The sequence below is a fragment of the Cololabis saira genome, chromosome 6 (assembly GCF_033807715.1).
Source record: "Cololabis saira isolate AMF1-May2022 chromosome 6, fColSai1.1, whole genome shotgun sequence".
NCBI classification, from domain to species: domain Eukaryota; kingdom Metazoa; phylum Chordata; class Actinopteri; order Beloniformes; family Belonidae; genus Cololabis; species Cololabis saira.
In genome coordinates this window covers 44518576-44535647 of record NC_084592.1, presented here as the reverse complement: position 1 = coordinate 44535647, position 17072 = coordinate 44518576, and the positions used below count along the sequence as shown (strand labels likewise).

Genomic DNA, 17072 nt, shown 5'->3' with positions numbered 1-17072 from the left:
TCCTTCTGGCTCATTTAAGGTTCCCTCCGGCTCATTAACATTAAAGGTTCCCCCCGGCCTGTTTAAAGGTTCTCTCCATTGGGAGAACATGAAAAAGAGGTGAACTCACTAGAGTCAGGACCTGAGAGGAGCTGATGGGGGGGTTCAGGGAGGGAGCAGCCCTCTCTAAACCCTTTCCCTCTTTCTTCTGATCTTACTCTACTGACTCCAGTTTCTCGACTCTGTCCAACCCAAACATGAACCACTGGAGGCTCTGAAGGAGCTGCAGCCGCGGTTTCAGAGGCATATTCATGACGGAGGGTTTAATATTTCCAGTCTCGGCGCCACTCAGGCCACGCTGGTTTTCTGAGCAGCAGGATTCAGATCCAGGAATCAGAGCCGTCTGCCCCGGGGCTGTTGGTGCTCCGAGGGACGGGACCAAACGATGCTCGGCTCATTTCCATACAGAACATCGCATGAATGGAACTCATTTCCCTCAATTTCTTACCATTTAAATACACCTGGGAGCCGTGAAGAGAAGTCAGGTGTGTCGCTCGCTCAGCGTATGAATATTCAGAGCTCGTGAAAACGGCTAGAAACGACCGAAAACGTTAGGAAAGCAGTCCATCAGAGCATAATCAGATGTAGTGCACATTGAATAAAATGTGCATGACAAATTGGCTTTGGACAACTCGGAGCCGGCGAGTCCTCTGAACCTCGGCACAAAAGCTCATTTAAATTCCTTTCATTACGGGCAACGTGAGGACAGAGAGAGCGATGGATGAATGGAGGGAGGAACGGAGACGGAGGGATGAGAAGCTCGGCGTCAGATTCTAAACACACAATTATTCATCATCAATGCTGCAGAAAAAGATCAGAAAAAACTCCACAAGCTGAACATTTCATCATTTATTTACAGTGTCTTACTCTTCAGTTTCATTCAGAATGATGCAGCGTCAAAGCAGATGTTTTTAAATACGTTGTAAGAGATTGCTAATCATTTTAATGACTTATCCGTTACAGATGCAAAAGGCACATGGACATGAAAAGAAAAGTTATTTAGACAAAAAGGTTAATAACCACGAGACTCAGAGGAATTAACGATTTTCTCCCGATAAGCAGGTCATCTAACTGCAGAAAGGTCTTTTTACTTATTCAACTACATGTAGCTTCACGGCGGACACGATAACTGGAGCATGCAGAAGTGGGAAACACGTTTGTACAGCTGGAGTATTCAATACGATGTATAAACATTAAAGTAGATAACTCTGAAATCTTAACCCCGCAAAAATCTCACACGGTAAAAACAGGTTCATCATCATCATGATCAGGGAGTCGACCAGGCGACCCGCTGGAGTTCATGGGTTGTTGTCACTCGTCGTCTCCTCGTCGATCTGCTGCAGAACCTCACATGGTGGTTGGCTGGCCGCCTGCAAGACAACGGGCAGAATCGTGAGGCCGGAGGCCGGTCTGTGTTGAAAAGATCGATTTTACGATTCTAAATCGATTCTCATATTAATTTCTAAAAATCGATTTGTATGTAGATTGATTTTTTTTTCATCATTACATTACAATTTTTTGTATTTTTTTGTTTTATGCCCCAATAAAGGAATGTTTTGTTGGACACCAGAATAACTAGTGCCATGTTTCTGCCTTTAAATATGTTTCAAGGTATGAAAACATTAAAGTTTTCAGTTATAATTGCATAAATTGTCTGTATTTCTTTACTTTATACAGGACTGTCTCAGAAAATTAGAATATTGTGATTTTCTGTAATGCAATTACAAAAACAAAAATGTCATACATTCTGGATTCATTACAAATCAACTGAAATATTGCAAGCCTTTTATTATTTTAATATTGCTGATTATGGCTTACAGCTTAAGAAAACTAAAATATCCTATCTCAAAAAATTAGAATATTCTGGGATTCTTAATATTAATATAATAAAAGGCTTGCAATATTTCAGCTGATTTGTAATGAATAGAGAATGTATGACATTTTTGTTTTTTTAATTGCATTACAGAAAATAAAGAACTTTATCACAATATTCAAATTTTCTGAGACAGTCCTGTATACTGTCTTGGGGTTACATTTGCATAAAATGCTAAAAACCAAATTCTCAAAAATGAAAAACCTACGGAAGACTATTAGGGCCATGCAGGAGAAAAAATATTTGAGAGGGGAAGATTTTTTTTTTATTGTGCACTTCAAGAAAAAAGTCGAAAGTCGAGAAAAAAAAGTTAAAAGTTAATGTTGAAATATAATCTCGAGAAAAAAGTCAAAATTTCATGAATAAAGTTGAAATGTTCAGATTAATGTTGAAATACAATTTCAAGAATGAAGTCGAAATTTCGCCTTTTTTCTTAACATTTCAACTTTATTCACGAAATTGTACTTCCTCCTCTAAAATATTATTTTTATTTTTCTCCTGCCTGGCCCTAATTCTCCGTAAACACCTAAAAGGCTGAAAATGGAAAAAATTAAAACGGAACGTGGGAAAAAATAAAAGCGATTTCATCCGTCTCTGTTTGATAATTCTGACCCACGATGTTTCTGAAAGCAGTTCTATCAGCATTCTGGGAGCTGATTGGTCCTTACAGCATCATTAGCTGACAATACTTGCTGTTGAATCTCAATATAATACTAGTATTAATATGCTGCAGAACTACAGTCATATAATTCATGCAACAGCTCAAAAAACAGTTTTAATAACACTAACCCAAATCAATATTGGAATCGAATCTAATCAAATCTTGATAATCGATTCTGAATCTTAAGAATCGAAATGGAATCGATTCTTGACATTTGAATGGATCCCCAGACCTACTGGAGGCAGATCAGGACGGCAGCCATCACTCACTTTTGACCCGCACGTAGCAGGAGTTGCAGAACAGCTGCTTGTTCCGTATCCGGACCTCGGCGCCGGCTTCGGATCCCCCGAGGTCGGACTTGCATTCGATGCACTGCAGGAACCCAGAGAGTTAGAGACGGAGGGATGGGACAGACGCAGCGATGTGACGGGTGAATGACAGGAAGGAGGGAAAGAGAAGGACCGGGACGGAGGAGCAACATTCACATGCGGGAGACAGAAGCCGGACCAAAACCTCCCTGAAGAACAGAACCAGATATTTAAGAGGGATTCGGCTAAATTTCCAGCTTTCAGCTGAGAAGAGTGATTTTCCTCATCTGTACAGGAATCAGGACCCGATGTGAGCCGTGTTAGTAGAACAAGGAAGCAAAGGTCCCGGGTTAGTGTTGGAGGGTCGACCCGGCCGCGGTGCCGGTCTCGGTGCCGGCCCGGTGCCGTGGTGCCGGCCCGGGTCCCGGGTCCGGCTCTCACCTTGAAACAGGTCAAGTGATAACAGAGTCCCAGGGACTCGATGATCATGGCCGCTCCCTTCCCCAGCGCCGCGTCACAGAACGTACAAATTTTCTTTCCACTCACTGACCTGGATCACAGAACGAACGCACAGCTGGGGTTTAGGATCGCAACACACACACACACACACACACACACACACACACACACACACACACACACACACACACACACACACACACACACACACACACACACACACACACACACACACACACACACACACCAGAGGAGTCTGGGTAAAACTCTGGTCTGAGGTTCAATAAGGAAGGATCTTTCTGTTTTTTTTTTCTTAAATTCAGTTGGAAAGTCTCTTAAAAGTGTTTTTCGTTTTTTTATATTCTTCACCTTCAAACAATTCTGTTTTTTCCCCTAGTTGCTATTTTTAATTGTTTTATGCTGATAAAATATAATATGTAATCTGATTACTATAATAAAGACCTGATAGTGCCTTATGTTCCTGGCAGAGCTCTCCGCTCTCAGAGTGCAGGTTTACTCGTAGTTCCTAGTATAGAGAATCTAAATGTAGATTTGGAGGGCGGGCGTTCTGCTATCAGGCACCATTACTATGGAACCAACTTCCAATCTGGGTTAAGGAGGCTGACACCACCTCCACCTTTAAAACTAAACTTAAAACCTTTCTGTTTAGTAAAGCCTATAGTTAGTGTTTAGTAAACCTCTAGCTGGTGTTGGTAAATCTCTAGGGAGTGTAAACTCTAGTGTGTTAGAGTCAGTAGTCATAGTTGCAGCTATAGAACAAGACTATAATAGTTAGTCTCAAATATAGCTTTGCGGTAGATATGCTGCTATAGGCCTATGCTGCAGGGGGGCACCGACATGATCCGCTGGGCGGTGCCTCTCACCCTTCTTCTCTTCTCTTCTTCCCTTCCTTTCTTCTCCATTTCCATTTTAATTTATCATAAATATCTCATAGCTATCATTTTTGTCCATCGTTCCTGTAGTTTCTTGTGCCGGCCCCCCTTTTTTCTCTTTTGTGCATGTTTGCAGGCTGGAGCCTCGGGAGCTGCGTTCTGGCCTGCCGTCCCGGCCCCCCCCCCCCCCCATCCCCGGTCATCCCGTTGCTGCTTCCACCTGCCTGTGGTCCCCTTTTATCGATATACATGTGTAGGAACGATTATCGATACATAAATCCAAGTATCGATTTTTAAAAAAATTTAAAAAAATATATATATAAATATATATATTTTTTTATCCCAATTTTTTCCCCATTTTATCACCCAGTGCTCCTACCTAAGTCAGTCCTGGGCATTGCTCCCTCTACCAACCCTTAGTTTTTTTGAGAATCCCTTCCATTGCCAAAGCAAAATTGGTATTGTAACTAGAATATCGATATCGAATCGTATCGGAAATCGTATCGACTTGGGACCTAGTGTATTGGAATTGTATCGTATCGGGAGGTCAGTGATGATACCCAGCTCTAGTGCTGATGTTCTACAATCACACAGGATCAGGACATTACTAGGTTTGTTTTTTTAGTCTCGGTCTTGAACTGAACTAGTTTTGGTCTTGATTCTCTCTGGTCTTGGTCTGGGTTTAGGTGGTCTGGACTACCAGTCTAACACTAACACACAGAACAATACCGGGAACACACAAACACCCTGAACTTCAGACCTGCTGGATGTTAAAACAGAGAAGAACATGTTGCAACAGTTTACGGTACCATGACCCCCCAGCGTTAAAGCCCCTGCACCCCGGGGCCCCGGCGGCGGGTGGGAGACGGGTGTTACCTGGTCCTCTGCTGGGGGCCCTCAGGCTCCGGGGACGAGGGTGACGGGAGAGAGGGGGACGGGGAGGACGACTGGCGGGACCAGGGGGCCGAGGGGGTTCCTGCCCCACTCCGCAGGGAGCCGGCGGAGTACGAGGCCGGCAGGGTGGAGGCCCCGAACACCGAGGACGAGCTGATGGACTGCGGGCGGGAGTAGTTCTGGGAGTAGTTCTGGACGTAGGAGCCGCTCCGGGGGGTCCAGGACGAGCGCCAGGAGTTATGGGAGTCCAGGTTGTCAAGAGATTCACCTCTGCAAAGCCAACCCAACACCAGGCCCTCGTTACCGGGTTATCCGGGGCGGAGGAACCGTCTGGCCACCGGATGATTCGTGGTTGGATGGTTTAGGACAGGGGTGGCCAACCTGCGGCTCTTTGCTCGGTGTCATGCGGCTCTTGCGACTTTTATTTGATAGGTGCAGTGAAAGACAGACGCGTAGGAAGTGGCGGCAAAATATGCCGCGACTGGAATAAGATTTATTCTGAAATTTTTGTGTGTAGCATATATATATATTTGTAGGAATATTTATGTGGTTTGTGTAGTGTATATTTGTATAGATTTATATAATGTTTGTGTTTTCTGTATATTGATATAATATTTGTGTAGTGTTTGTATTTTCTGTATGCTTGTATGGATAGTTATGTAGTGGTAGGCATGTTTGCGTGGTATTTAAATAGACTATATGTGGCAGGGTGGAGGAGCAGCCACTCAGTTGATTGGGCACACCTGTGCCCAATCAGCCTCTGCACCCTGCCTGCCTTCATAAAGAGCAGGTGCACACCAGCAAGGGGTCTGCTGGAGGAAGCTGCTCTTTATGAAGGCAGGCAGGGTGGAGAGGCTGATTGGGCACAGGTGTGCCCAATCAACTGAGTGGCTGCTCCTCCACCCTGCCACACTATATTTATATGGATATTGTGTAGATATAATAATAGCAATAATGTAAATTCATAGAGTTATAAAGGGGTAGGAACTAGGAAAAAGTGTAAACCTCTTCCTACTCCTTTTTCAAACCTATGTGCATATGAAGATGTTACTGTTTATTTTTATTTTTATTCTTATTTTTTATATACATGTTCGAAATAAATAAATAAATTAATTCATTCATTCATTCAAAGATAAGTTGAAGGATTTTTACGAAATTTGGCAACCTCTGGTCTCATCTGGAAAAGGAATCTGACTGAAACCCTAGTTTAATGTACTCCTAGGGAGGGAGGGACAGTTATGGGGGGGTGAGAGTCTATGTATTGTTGTTCTGTTTTATTTTGTTTTTGTTTGTTTGGGTTTGATTTTGGTATTTGCTATTATTTGTTTGTTTTTGTCTCACTGTCATTCTTGTCAGGGATTGTTTTTGTGGAATTATTATTATTATTTCATTTATTTATTTTTCTTCTTTCTGTAAAAAAGGAAACATGATTGCCGACTGTCCATGCCACTGTTTATTGACTGGTTTCCCAATAAACATATTTGAAACGAGAATTTTTTTTTTTTTAAATGCTGCGACTGGAATCGAACCTGCGTCGCTGTACAGGGGAAGGTGTACATAAGTCGCCTGCCCAACTCGTTGAACTATACGGGCACTCTAGCGCTCGTGTTGAATTTTGCATTTGTGACGCAAATAACTTGGACGGAAAAAAATCCACTCTCAAAATGGCAGGGCAAAAATGCACGGCCAAAGGAAAATATGAAGATGTACAGTGAACATAGGACGTTTTTAACAGAGTGGGAGAGTTTAATATATATAATATAAATTAAATATGAATTTTTAAGCAATACATCACGACAGGCCGTGGTATACGCTCATTATATCAAAGCTGAGGGAGGACAAAAACCCCCTCAGCTGTGACATAATGAGCGTATTTCATGGCCTGAAGTGATGTATTGCTTTTATAAAACGGTTACCAATAATGTAAATATGTAGTTTTTAATTCATTAGAAATACATATTATCAAGTAAAAATAGCCCCACTGTGGAAAAAAATAGTCCCATCTCTCCAGATGTAGCTCCGCATGTCGTCTTTTGTAGTCTTTTTTTTTTCGGAGACAAACACTCCTCAATCCATTCATCCATCGTTAGCTCCTCCCCGGAGATCAAAGTTTACCGTCAACATGCCTAATTCATCGTTAACGAAAATAAAAAATTTACTTTAACACCAGCTACTTTTTGCTACCTGCTGTAACCGTCAAAAAATATCTAACAGTTGGTTGTCGTCATGGATACATTGTTGCTTCCCTGACGCGGAATGATCTGCTGTGATGAGGCTTTAGAATAGAAGCCGTGGTATATTCTCATTATACCACAGTTAACAACCAATCAGATTGCAGGATTTCACCTTTCCGTTTTATAAAGGTATTTTTATGTCTCGGAGAGAGCAGGGAGTGAGGGATCATGGGTAGTTGATGTGTGCATGTGTACGATGTGGCTCTTTGCAGTAACACAGTAACCAATTGTGACTCTTAGCCTCTGATTGGTTGGCCACCCCTGGTTTAGGATGTTCCACTCAAACGGACCTCGGTGGTTCTGGTCCGGTGGCCAGACGGTCCGCCGGCTGAGCTTCTGCCCGCGGCAGCATGTTAGTAAGAGAAGAAGCCGAGCGGCGGCGCTCCTCACCTGCGCATGGCCGACGCGTCATTCTCTCTGCCGGCGGCGGCGTTGCCGGACGGGCCCTGACGGATCCAGCTCCGGTCCGTCAGCAGCGGAGTCTTCTTCTTCATCTCGTTCAGGATCTGCTGCCGTTCCAGCTCGGCCTGCGACAGCGACTGCTGACTTTTCTTATCGGTGACGCCGCCCCCCGACTCTGCAGCGAAAGGGAAAGGAAACAAATCAACACCACGATTGGTGTAAATGAAAAAACTAAACCCAGCATGCAGAAAACCGGATCATGACGGGCAGAGAAATCAGGAGAAGGACCTGGCTGGACCGGGCCGACAGGAATTCAAATAAAGGAAAAGGCGGATTGTCTGGTTTCCGAGCGACTGATTTGCCGCCCGGATGGTCGGCTGTGGATCAGCTGGTTGTTATTGTTGGAGGATTTCAGATGATCAGATTGAGGACATGCTGGAGGAGATCCTGATCAGCAGGTGAGGTGGTTCTCCCGGGGCGAAGCCCACCTCTATCCAGCTCCCAGTGACTAGCAGTTCGGACGGGTCTCTGCTCCAGCTCCCAGTGACTAGCAGTTCGGACGGGTCTCTGCTCCAGCTCCCAGTTACTAGCAGTTCGGACGGGTCTCCGCTCCGGCTCCAAGGCGGCCCGTCGGTTCCGGGCCTGGATCTCACGCCTAAGCATCAGCTGCTCCTCCAGCAGCCAGCTAGACTCGGCTCGGGCCTGAGCAACTGCATCTAAAGGCAGAATACAGCCCCACGCGCAGCAACACACCGTCATGACATCACCTTAACACAAAGACCGTTTAACCCCCGAATGACTGACCTCTCCTCTGGGCCGGCTCGTCCTCGTCCAGCTGCGGAGTCGATTTGGATTTCAACCTGCCAAAAACAAGAACTGACATCAGTTCCACCGATAATCAAGATGTGGAACAGTTCTGGTTTATCTGACCCCTGTATTCACCCCAACCCTGCATTCACCCCAACAACCCTGCATTCAACCCAACCCTGTTTTCACCCCAACCCTACATTCACCCCAACCCTGCATTCACCCAAACCCCAACCCTACATTCACCCCAACCCTGCATTCACCCCAACCCTTCATTCACCCCCAACCCTACATTCACCCCCAACCCTACATTCACCCCAACCCTGTATTCACCCCAACCCTACATTCACCCCAACCCTGCATTCACCCCAACCCTTCATTCACCCCCAACCCTACATTCACCCCAACCCTGTATTCACCCCAACCCTACATTCACCCCAACCCTTCATTCACCCCCAACCCTACATTCACCCCAACCCTGTATTCACCCCAACCCTACATTCACCCCAACCCTACATTAACCCCAACAACCCTACATTCACCCCAACCCTGCATTCACCCAAACCCCAAAACTGCATTCACCCCAACCCTGCATTCACCCCAACCCTACATTCACCCCAACCCTGCATTCACCCCAACCCTACATTCACCCCAACCCTTTATTCACCCCAACCCTGCATTCACCCCAACCCTACATTCACCCCAACCCTTTATTCACCCCAACCCTACATTCACCCCAACCCTGCATTCACCCCAACCCTACATTCACCCCAACCCTGCATTCACCCCAACCCTTCATTCACCCCAAACCTGCATTCACCCCAACCCTGCATTCACCCCCAACCCTTCATTCACCCCAACCCTGCATTCACCCCAACCCTACATTCACCCCAACCCTGCATTCACCCCAACCCTACATTCACCCCAACCCTGCATTCACCCCCAACCCTTCATTCACCCCAAACCTGCATTCACCCCAACCCTGCATTCACTGGATAGTAAAATAAAAGCTTCATGCAGCTCTGCTGGACACGTGCTTTATATTCTTTGAAGAACGGGTTTTAAACTTGTATTTGTGGTTGCAGAGACGAACTATTCTGTGAAAATGTTTCCCAATAATGTTTCTGAGCACATCAGAAGGCTGGAGGGCTCAAAAAATATGAGCCTTCTTTATTACATTTCCACTTTATTTCATCTGAATATTTCCAACTGACATTACGTGGACCATGAAATGTTTTCATTTTGACAGTTTTATCCAATTTACATTATTGCTGAAGATTAGTTTACCTCTTAAAAGATCCCGTTTCTCTGGAATCTTTCCAATTTTCCTTCCCAGTCTTTTGTTGCCTCAGCTCAAATATAAGATAGATCGTAATTTTAATATTTGATATGCTTTTTTAATTAATGTATAGTTTAAATTATTTCCAAATGATTGTCAAAAAGGTTCCTTCTCATATGAAGATGACTTATTTTTATCAAAATTTCCAACTGCAGGTAGAAGTATGTACAACTATGTACATCATCTAATACACTATTTCTTTTTTATGCATGTTTGTTCATATCGTTTATGGATGTTCTGGCAGACCGTAACTATACGGACAAACGTGTTATTCAGTGCGTTTAAATGGGAAGTTTAATTCCTTTAATTCAGAATTAAAATTAAATCCGATTTAAAATGAGTAAAAATTACCATGTAAACACCTAATTCCGAATGAAAGTGGCAGATTAAATTAAACTTAATTCCGAAGTAAGGGGATGGTTTATTCTGATTTTAAATCCAAATAGAATAATTCTGCGATCATGTATACACTCATTCCGGTTTAAATTAATTCCGGTCTTTCTGTGCTGCTCGTTACCTCGCCCGTCTGTCTCCATGACGCTAATATTCCCCGCTCGGCTTTGTGCTGCTACTTCAAAAATATAATCAAAACGAATCCAAAAAGGATGATAATAATGTGGTCCTCCATGTTATTGCTAATCGAGTAAGTTTGTTTTTCTTCCGGTATACGTAACTTCCGGTCCCCTATCCAATCAGAACCTTCCCAACCCCCAGACCTTAAGTGGAATTGGATAAAGCCGATCAAACGTGTTTTACATGTAAACCTCAGTTTGGAATTACTATTTCCATGTAAACTCGAAGGAAAATAGTTTAATTCTGAATTATTTAATTTGGAATAATTAATTCCGAATTAAAAAACATCAACCGTGGCCATTTCAACTTTATTCACCAAATTTCGACTTTTTTCTCGACATTTTGACTTTTTTTCTCGAAATTGTACTTCAACATTAATCTCGACATTTCAACTTTTTTCTTGTTTTTCTTCCGGTAGACGTAACTTCTCCCCCCTATCCAATCAGAACCTTCCCAACCCCCAGACCTTAAGAGGAATTGGAGAAAGCCGATCAAACGTGTTTTCCATGTAAACCTTAATTCAGAATTACTATTTCCATGTAAACTCGAAGGAAAATAGTTAAATTCTGAATTATTATTATTATTAAATAATAATAATTATTATTAAAAACATCATGTAACTATGGCCATTGTTAGTCGGTAAAAAGCAAAGCTATGTGGCGTGAGAGCAGGTGAGATTAGCCGACAGCGTCTCCTGGACTGACCTGTCGGAGAAGGAAAGCGGACGCTGGAGTCCAGTGAGGCCGTAGGAGCCAGCAGCCCTTCAGGTGAAGGGCGGAGAGCACAGACAGGTGGAGGTGATGGTTAGAGCAGGAGGACACAGACACGTTAGTGGCATGATGTTACTGGACAAACAATCAAGCAGGTTAAATGTGCAGCCAGCTGAAGGTCATGTGACAAAGACACGGGTTAAAGGACGGAGCCGGTACTGACCAGCGCTGATGCTCCGCCGCTCTCTCCGTCTCTCTGCGCTGCTGCTCTGCAGCCTCCTGCCGCCTCCGGGCCTCCTCCCGCTCCTCCTCCCTCTTCCTCTGCCACATCAGCTCCTCTTCCTCCCTCCTCCTCCTCTCCTCCTCCCTCCTCCTCTCCTCCTCCCTCTTCCTCTGCCAGAGCAGCTCCTCCTCCTCCTTCCTCCTCTGCTCCTCCTCGTCCTGCATCTCCTTCCTCCTCCTCTCCTCCTGGAGACGCTGCAGCTCACGCTCCTCCGATTCCCTCCTCCTCTCCTCCTCCGCCTGTCGTTGGAGCTCCTGCTCCTCCCTCCTCCTCTGTTCCTCCGCCTGTCGTTGGAGCTCCTGCTCCTCCCTCCTCCTCTGTTCCTCCGCCAGTATTAGAAGCTCCTGCTCCTCCTGCCTCCTCTCCTCCTCCTCCTCTTCCCAGGGAGACGGGGAGGGCGACTGTGGCCTGACGCTGTGGCTGTTGACCTCCACGACCAAAAACTGTCGGGAGGAAGAAGAACCGAGGATCAGGAGAATTGAATAATAATAATAAACTTTATTTATATGGCACCTTTCTTAACAAAGTTACAAAGTGCTTCCCAAGAACAATAAAATACATCAAGATAAAAATACAGTGCATAGTGGATAAGAACATAAGACAGCAATAACCAAGTCTAAAATTAATACATGTAGCAATATTCACACCACAATAAAAGGAATGTGTGAGATTAATCAAACTTTTGAACTAGTTTTTGTCCTTATGAAAACTATCACATGCTCTGAACAGATGCATACTCAGGGGGGTCGACTGTCCTGGGAACAAGCTGACCCATTGTGTCTTTTGGACGCATCTGTTCAGAGTTCCTGTTTTAGTCCCGGAAGGCATTTGACCTATGTGACCCATTGCTTTTAAAACTTCTGCATACCAGCTAGTTCCTCTTTAGATTAGTTCCACTTTAACTGAAGATGTCTGTTTCACAATCTTTGACTTCTTTAACTGAAATGTCACATGTGTGACCTTTTAACCCCGATGTCTGTTACCTCTGTATGTTTCCTCCCATTGTCCATTCACTGTCTACTATTGGCTGTCTTAAAATGGTCATGTTCCTGTCACAAATTCTCAATAAAAAGCTGATGCTGCAAGAAGATCTTGGGAGAAGTGCTTGGGAGTTCTCTGTTACCCCTTTTACACCTGGTTCTGGGCTAGAGCCAGACTTAGCACCAGTTCTTTGGTTTTACACAGCCTAAGCACCGGCTCCTGGCTCTCAAAACGGGTGCTACGCCAGCCCCTTTGAGCTGCTGGGCCAGCGTTAGAACCGCTTTACGTCGGGGGCTGGGGGCGGGGCTGGGGACGGTGTTACTGAACAACCAAAGCAGAATAAACACGGAAGCGCGCCGTTTTTAAACAACGGAGCGTTGACAACGGCGGTTAAGTTAGCAGACTCTTTTATTATTACATCCATTTATTTAATAATGGATGTAAAACAGAAGCAGCAGTGGTCTACGGTACAATCCATCAACAGTAACGTCGGCGGGCTCCGTACCTGCCGATGCCCGCCGATGCAGCGGCTCCCAGCCCGCGTCCCAGCCCTGGGACGCTTGGACGCGAGGCTGCATCGGCCGGCTCCGTGCCCGCCGAGGCAGCGCAGCTCGATCCATTTATTTAATAAAAATGCCTGGCCCGCGGGGACGCCTCCCAGCCCGCGGTTCTGGTTCTGGTTCCACCAAAATACACCAACGCAGAGCCTACGGCGTATGTTACGTAGGAGGAAAGAAGAGGAGCTCCTGTCCCCCGGGGCTGCCGGCTGTGACGATCGACGCAGAGCCTACGGCGTAGGTTACGCGGCGACGGGCGCCGTACGCCGTACCCTACGCCGTAGGCTCTGCGTCGATTTAACGCGGAACCATAAATCAGCTCCGGAGCCGGCAGGCAGGCAGAAATCCCGAAATTTTCAGAGCAAATTTCTTAACAGGCGTTATTTGGATAAACTGAGCCCAGGTTGGGGATCTTAAAGGTTACTTTACCTGAAAAAATATTAAAACTTAATAAAGTGCCATATTAACAGCGCTACAGCTGAAATTAAAACAGCTTTTGGCTCTCAGCTTCCTGATCACGGTGGGGATGAAAACGAGGGGGAGTGGTGACGTGATGACGTGGCTCTCTGGCCAGCTGCAGGCTAGCACCAGCTGTGTAAAAGCAAACGGTTCTTACTTAGAACCAACCGCGAACCGGCTCTAGCACCAGCACTAGCACCAGCCCTGGAACCAGCTTGGTGTAAAAGGGGTATGTGAGGGCCTGTGTGCCCTGCACTCCTCTGCTCTCCTCCCCACATTTCTGCAGAAAGCCCTAAAAATCATTCTAACAGCCTCTGTGTCTTTCCTTGTTTATGTTATGTTGATTTGGAATTCCAACAGAATGTTTTTAGTAAAGATTTAAAAGCAGTGGGGGATTTAGCTGACCTGATCTCAGCAGGTAAAGAGTTCCAAAGTTTGGGGGCCTGGACTGCAAAAGCTCCATCATCCAGATTAAAAACCATAGATGGGTAAAAGCATGCCAGGCTGACAATAGGATGATGGAAACAACACTGATGCAACTGTGCAGCTCTTTGATGTTTCATCTATTTCTTCTATTCATTGAAAGATTTTTCTGCAAGTTTGTTAATCTGTTGTCTGCTTCCATGGTCGTAATCCCTGTGGATTACAATCTAACTACAACAAAATGTTCTTACATCTAGTTTTACAAGTGTATTTGTAATGACAGGGAAGAACATGAAATAAATTTATAGTGGGCGTGTGAATCATAGACATATATACCTAGACGCCTCATAGACTGACGCTGCCTATTGGAGTAGACGTTCAGCTCGGCCGCCATCTTGGATGGGTCTCCAATTCGCCCCCAGTGCATTTATTTCTTCTGAGGAAGGTTTTATCTCTGACTACAATCATCCATAACTCCCCGAATTTTTACCCGATTTTCACACAGTTTGGTTTGTTACAAACGGCAGAGATTTAGTTATGACACAGGACACTGTTACACATTAAAAATACAGACTTTTATGCTGAAAGACTTTGTATTATGCTCTTTAACAAAGACATATGGTATGGCATATTGATAAATGTATAAATTAATCAATTTTATATTTCAATAAAGAAACAAGTTTGATTGTTCATTTGAATTTATTTGAAGGGGAGAGGGGTGTGTTGTTGTATTTATTTATTTATTTATATTTATTAATTTTTTCTTTCTTTCTTATTAATATTATTTATTTATTTTTATTTAATTATTGTTTTTAAAAGTTAAAAAAGGGCAAAATATTGATATTTCTATTGTTATTGTAAATCTTTTTATTTTCTCTTATTGCCTTCAATAAATATATCTATAAAAATAAATCCAGGTCATTCCAGGGTCTCATGCTACCCTGTTAGGCATGAACTGGGGCTGGGGAGCTAAAAACCCTTGAAAAAGAACTGTTTTGCAGCTTCTTGTGTGTGCTGTAACTCTCTAATTCCAGTGTAGTTAATTTAGCCTGGAGTGAGGAGACCCATCCAATATGGCGGCGACACTGGATTACGTTCAAGCATGTCATGAGGCGTCTACATATATATGTCTATGGTGTGAATGATCAATAATCAGTATTATTGGCAGTAATAGAGGGCCCCAAAATCACATTTTGCTTAGGGCCCCATGGAGGCTTGGGCCGGCCCTGGACTTTGCTCCGTTCTCTTACATTTCAGGTTTAAGTTAAATTAAAACACTTCGTTACCTCCTGCTTGCTGGTGGCGATCTCCTGCTGAGCTTTGAGCCACTCGTCGTGCAGCTTCTCCTGATCACGCTTGTACTTCTCCTGAGAGAGAGGGAAAGGTCAAGGTCACAGAGGTCAGAGGTCATCACGTGCTCGTCTCCTGGGCGGATCATGAATCGGTTTGTGCTACGGGGAACCAAACGAGGGACGTTAACGCGCTTTCACGGTTCACGCAGCTCTCCGCTCGCCACCTTTCATCTCCGGCACAAACGCGCCTCTGGAAAATGTTTGGACGGATTAAACTGCAGAGAAGTCGGAGGCTTCGACGCCCGGGAGGCATCTTAAGTTTCAGCGTCGAGCCTCTGAGGAACAGACGGAGGATTTCTCCGTCTGCAGCTCCTCTCTTGGTTTGATGTGATACAGAATCGGTTTGATTATTATTCAGGTTTGGTTTTTCTTCTGTGTTCAACTCAACATGATGAGGTGTGCTGCCCAATTAACCCACAGAATCTGTTCAACATTTGTATAATACTGTTCTTTCCGCCTCTGTGAAGCCACTGAGGAGCTGTAGACGGAGGATTTCTCCGTCTGCAGCTGCTCTCTTGGTTTGATGGGATACAGCAGTGATCATCAACTGACGGCCCACCAAACCGTCCAATCCGGCCCGTGACTGTATTCCCCTCTGACAGCTCAGGATATGAATCCTTGAAATGTGTATGTTTAGTGTTGTGGTGACGGCGCAGATTATATTCTTTTGCAACAGCAACAGTTTCGTTGCAAATAAGACGTACAGGTGACCAAAGGCGAAAATCCTGTTTCATAGTTGGGGGGGACAATAAACAGTAACATTTTAGAGAATACATCCAGGGGGGGACAAGGAATAAAAGTTTTAGCCTTCCTTTAATACAGCATTTTGACATTTTCATCTCTATCTCGCAAACAGGCAGAAGACCTTTCTTAGAGTAATACAAAACAATGGTATTAGGTGGAAGGTGGCAATAATACAGCACATCTGACATAATACACTGCAAAAACCCAAAATCTTAACAAGAATATTTGTCTTATTTCTAGTTAAAATGTCTCATTTTTAGTTAAAAAAAATCTCATTACACTTAAAACAAGACTCATCACTGGAAAAAAACAACAATTTTCACCTGTTTCAAGTAGATTTTCACTTAAAATAAGTAGAAAAATCTGCCAGTGGAACAAGATTGTTTTGCTTATAAGATAAATCTTGTTCCACTGGCAGATTTTTCTACTTATTTCAAGTGAAAATGTACTTGAAACAGGTGAAAATTGTCAAATAACAAGTTATTTTTCTGGTGATGACTCTTGTTTTAAGTGTAATGGCATTTTACTGTTTATTATTATTTTCGATTTCGGTTTCGGCCACAAATTTTCATTTTGGTGCATCACTACTGCTACTACTACTACTGCATTGTTCCAAAATTATTAATTCTGTCTCAAATTATTCTAGGGGGGGACAGCTTTACTAATGGGGGGGACTTGTCTATGGAGCCAAATCAAGGCCAAAAGTTTTGCTAATTTGAAAATAAAATTTGAACCTGAAAATTCTTTTTTACAGTTTCAATTTTATTTTTTTCAGTATCAGATCTTTTTTTCAGTTTCAAATCTTTTTATTTCAGTTTCAAATCTTTTTTTCAGGTTCAAATCTTTTTTTTTCAGTTTCACGTCTTTTTTTTTCAGTTTCACTTCTTTTTTTTTTCAGGTTCAAATTTTTTTTTCAGGTTCAGACTTTTGGCCCGGATCTGGCGTGGGGGGCGTGGCATCAACTGTGAGGGGCGTGGCATCATGAGTGACAGCAGAACAGAGAAGGCGGGGGACCTTCCTCAGTCCTGTTGCCTTCAGGAATCGTAGGTTGCAGAAGTTATCAGTAGAAGTATGATTCAAT

General features: G+C 44.0%; 1 protein-coding gene across 8 annotated transcripts in view; it reads right to left on the bottom strand.

Annotated features, from left to right (window-relative positions):
- Positions 1–875: 875 nt before the first annotated feature.
- The window catches only part of lmo7a (LIM domain 7a), a 133036-nt gene continuing 116839 nt past the window's right edge, over positions 876–17072 (bottom strand). For 4 of the 8 annotated variants that reach the window (XM_061724196.1, XM_061724197.1, XM_061724199.1 and 1 more), the window contains 10 exons: positions 15182–15262; positions 11416–11918; positions 11187–11243; positions 8568–8623; positions 8252–8479; positions 7752–7938; positions 5110–5397; positions 3323–3431; positions 2843–2945; positions 876–1409 (listed from right to left, as the gene is read on the bottom strand). In XM_061724196.1, the coding sequence (XP_061580180.1) occupies positions 1387–1409; positions 2843–2945; positions 3323–3431; positions 5110–5397; positions 7752–7938; positions 8252–8479; positions 8568–8623; positions 11187–11243; positions 11416–11918; positions 15182–15262 (1635 nt within the window). In that variant the 3' untranslated portion in view covers positions 876–1386. The remainder of the gene's footprint in view (positions 1410–2842; positions 2946–3322; positions 3432–5109; positions 5398–7751; positions 7939–8251; positions 8480–8567; positions 8624–11186; positions 11244–11415; positions 11919–15181; positions 15263–17072) is intronic. The other 4 variants (XM_061724202.1, XM_061724198.1, XM_061724200.1 and 1 more) reach the window with 4 other exon arrangements.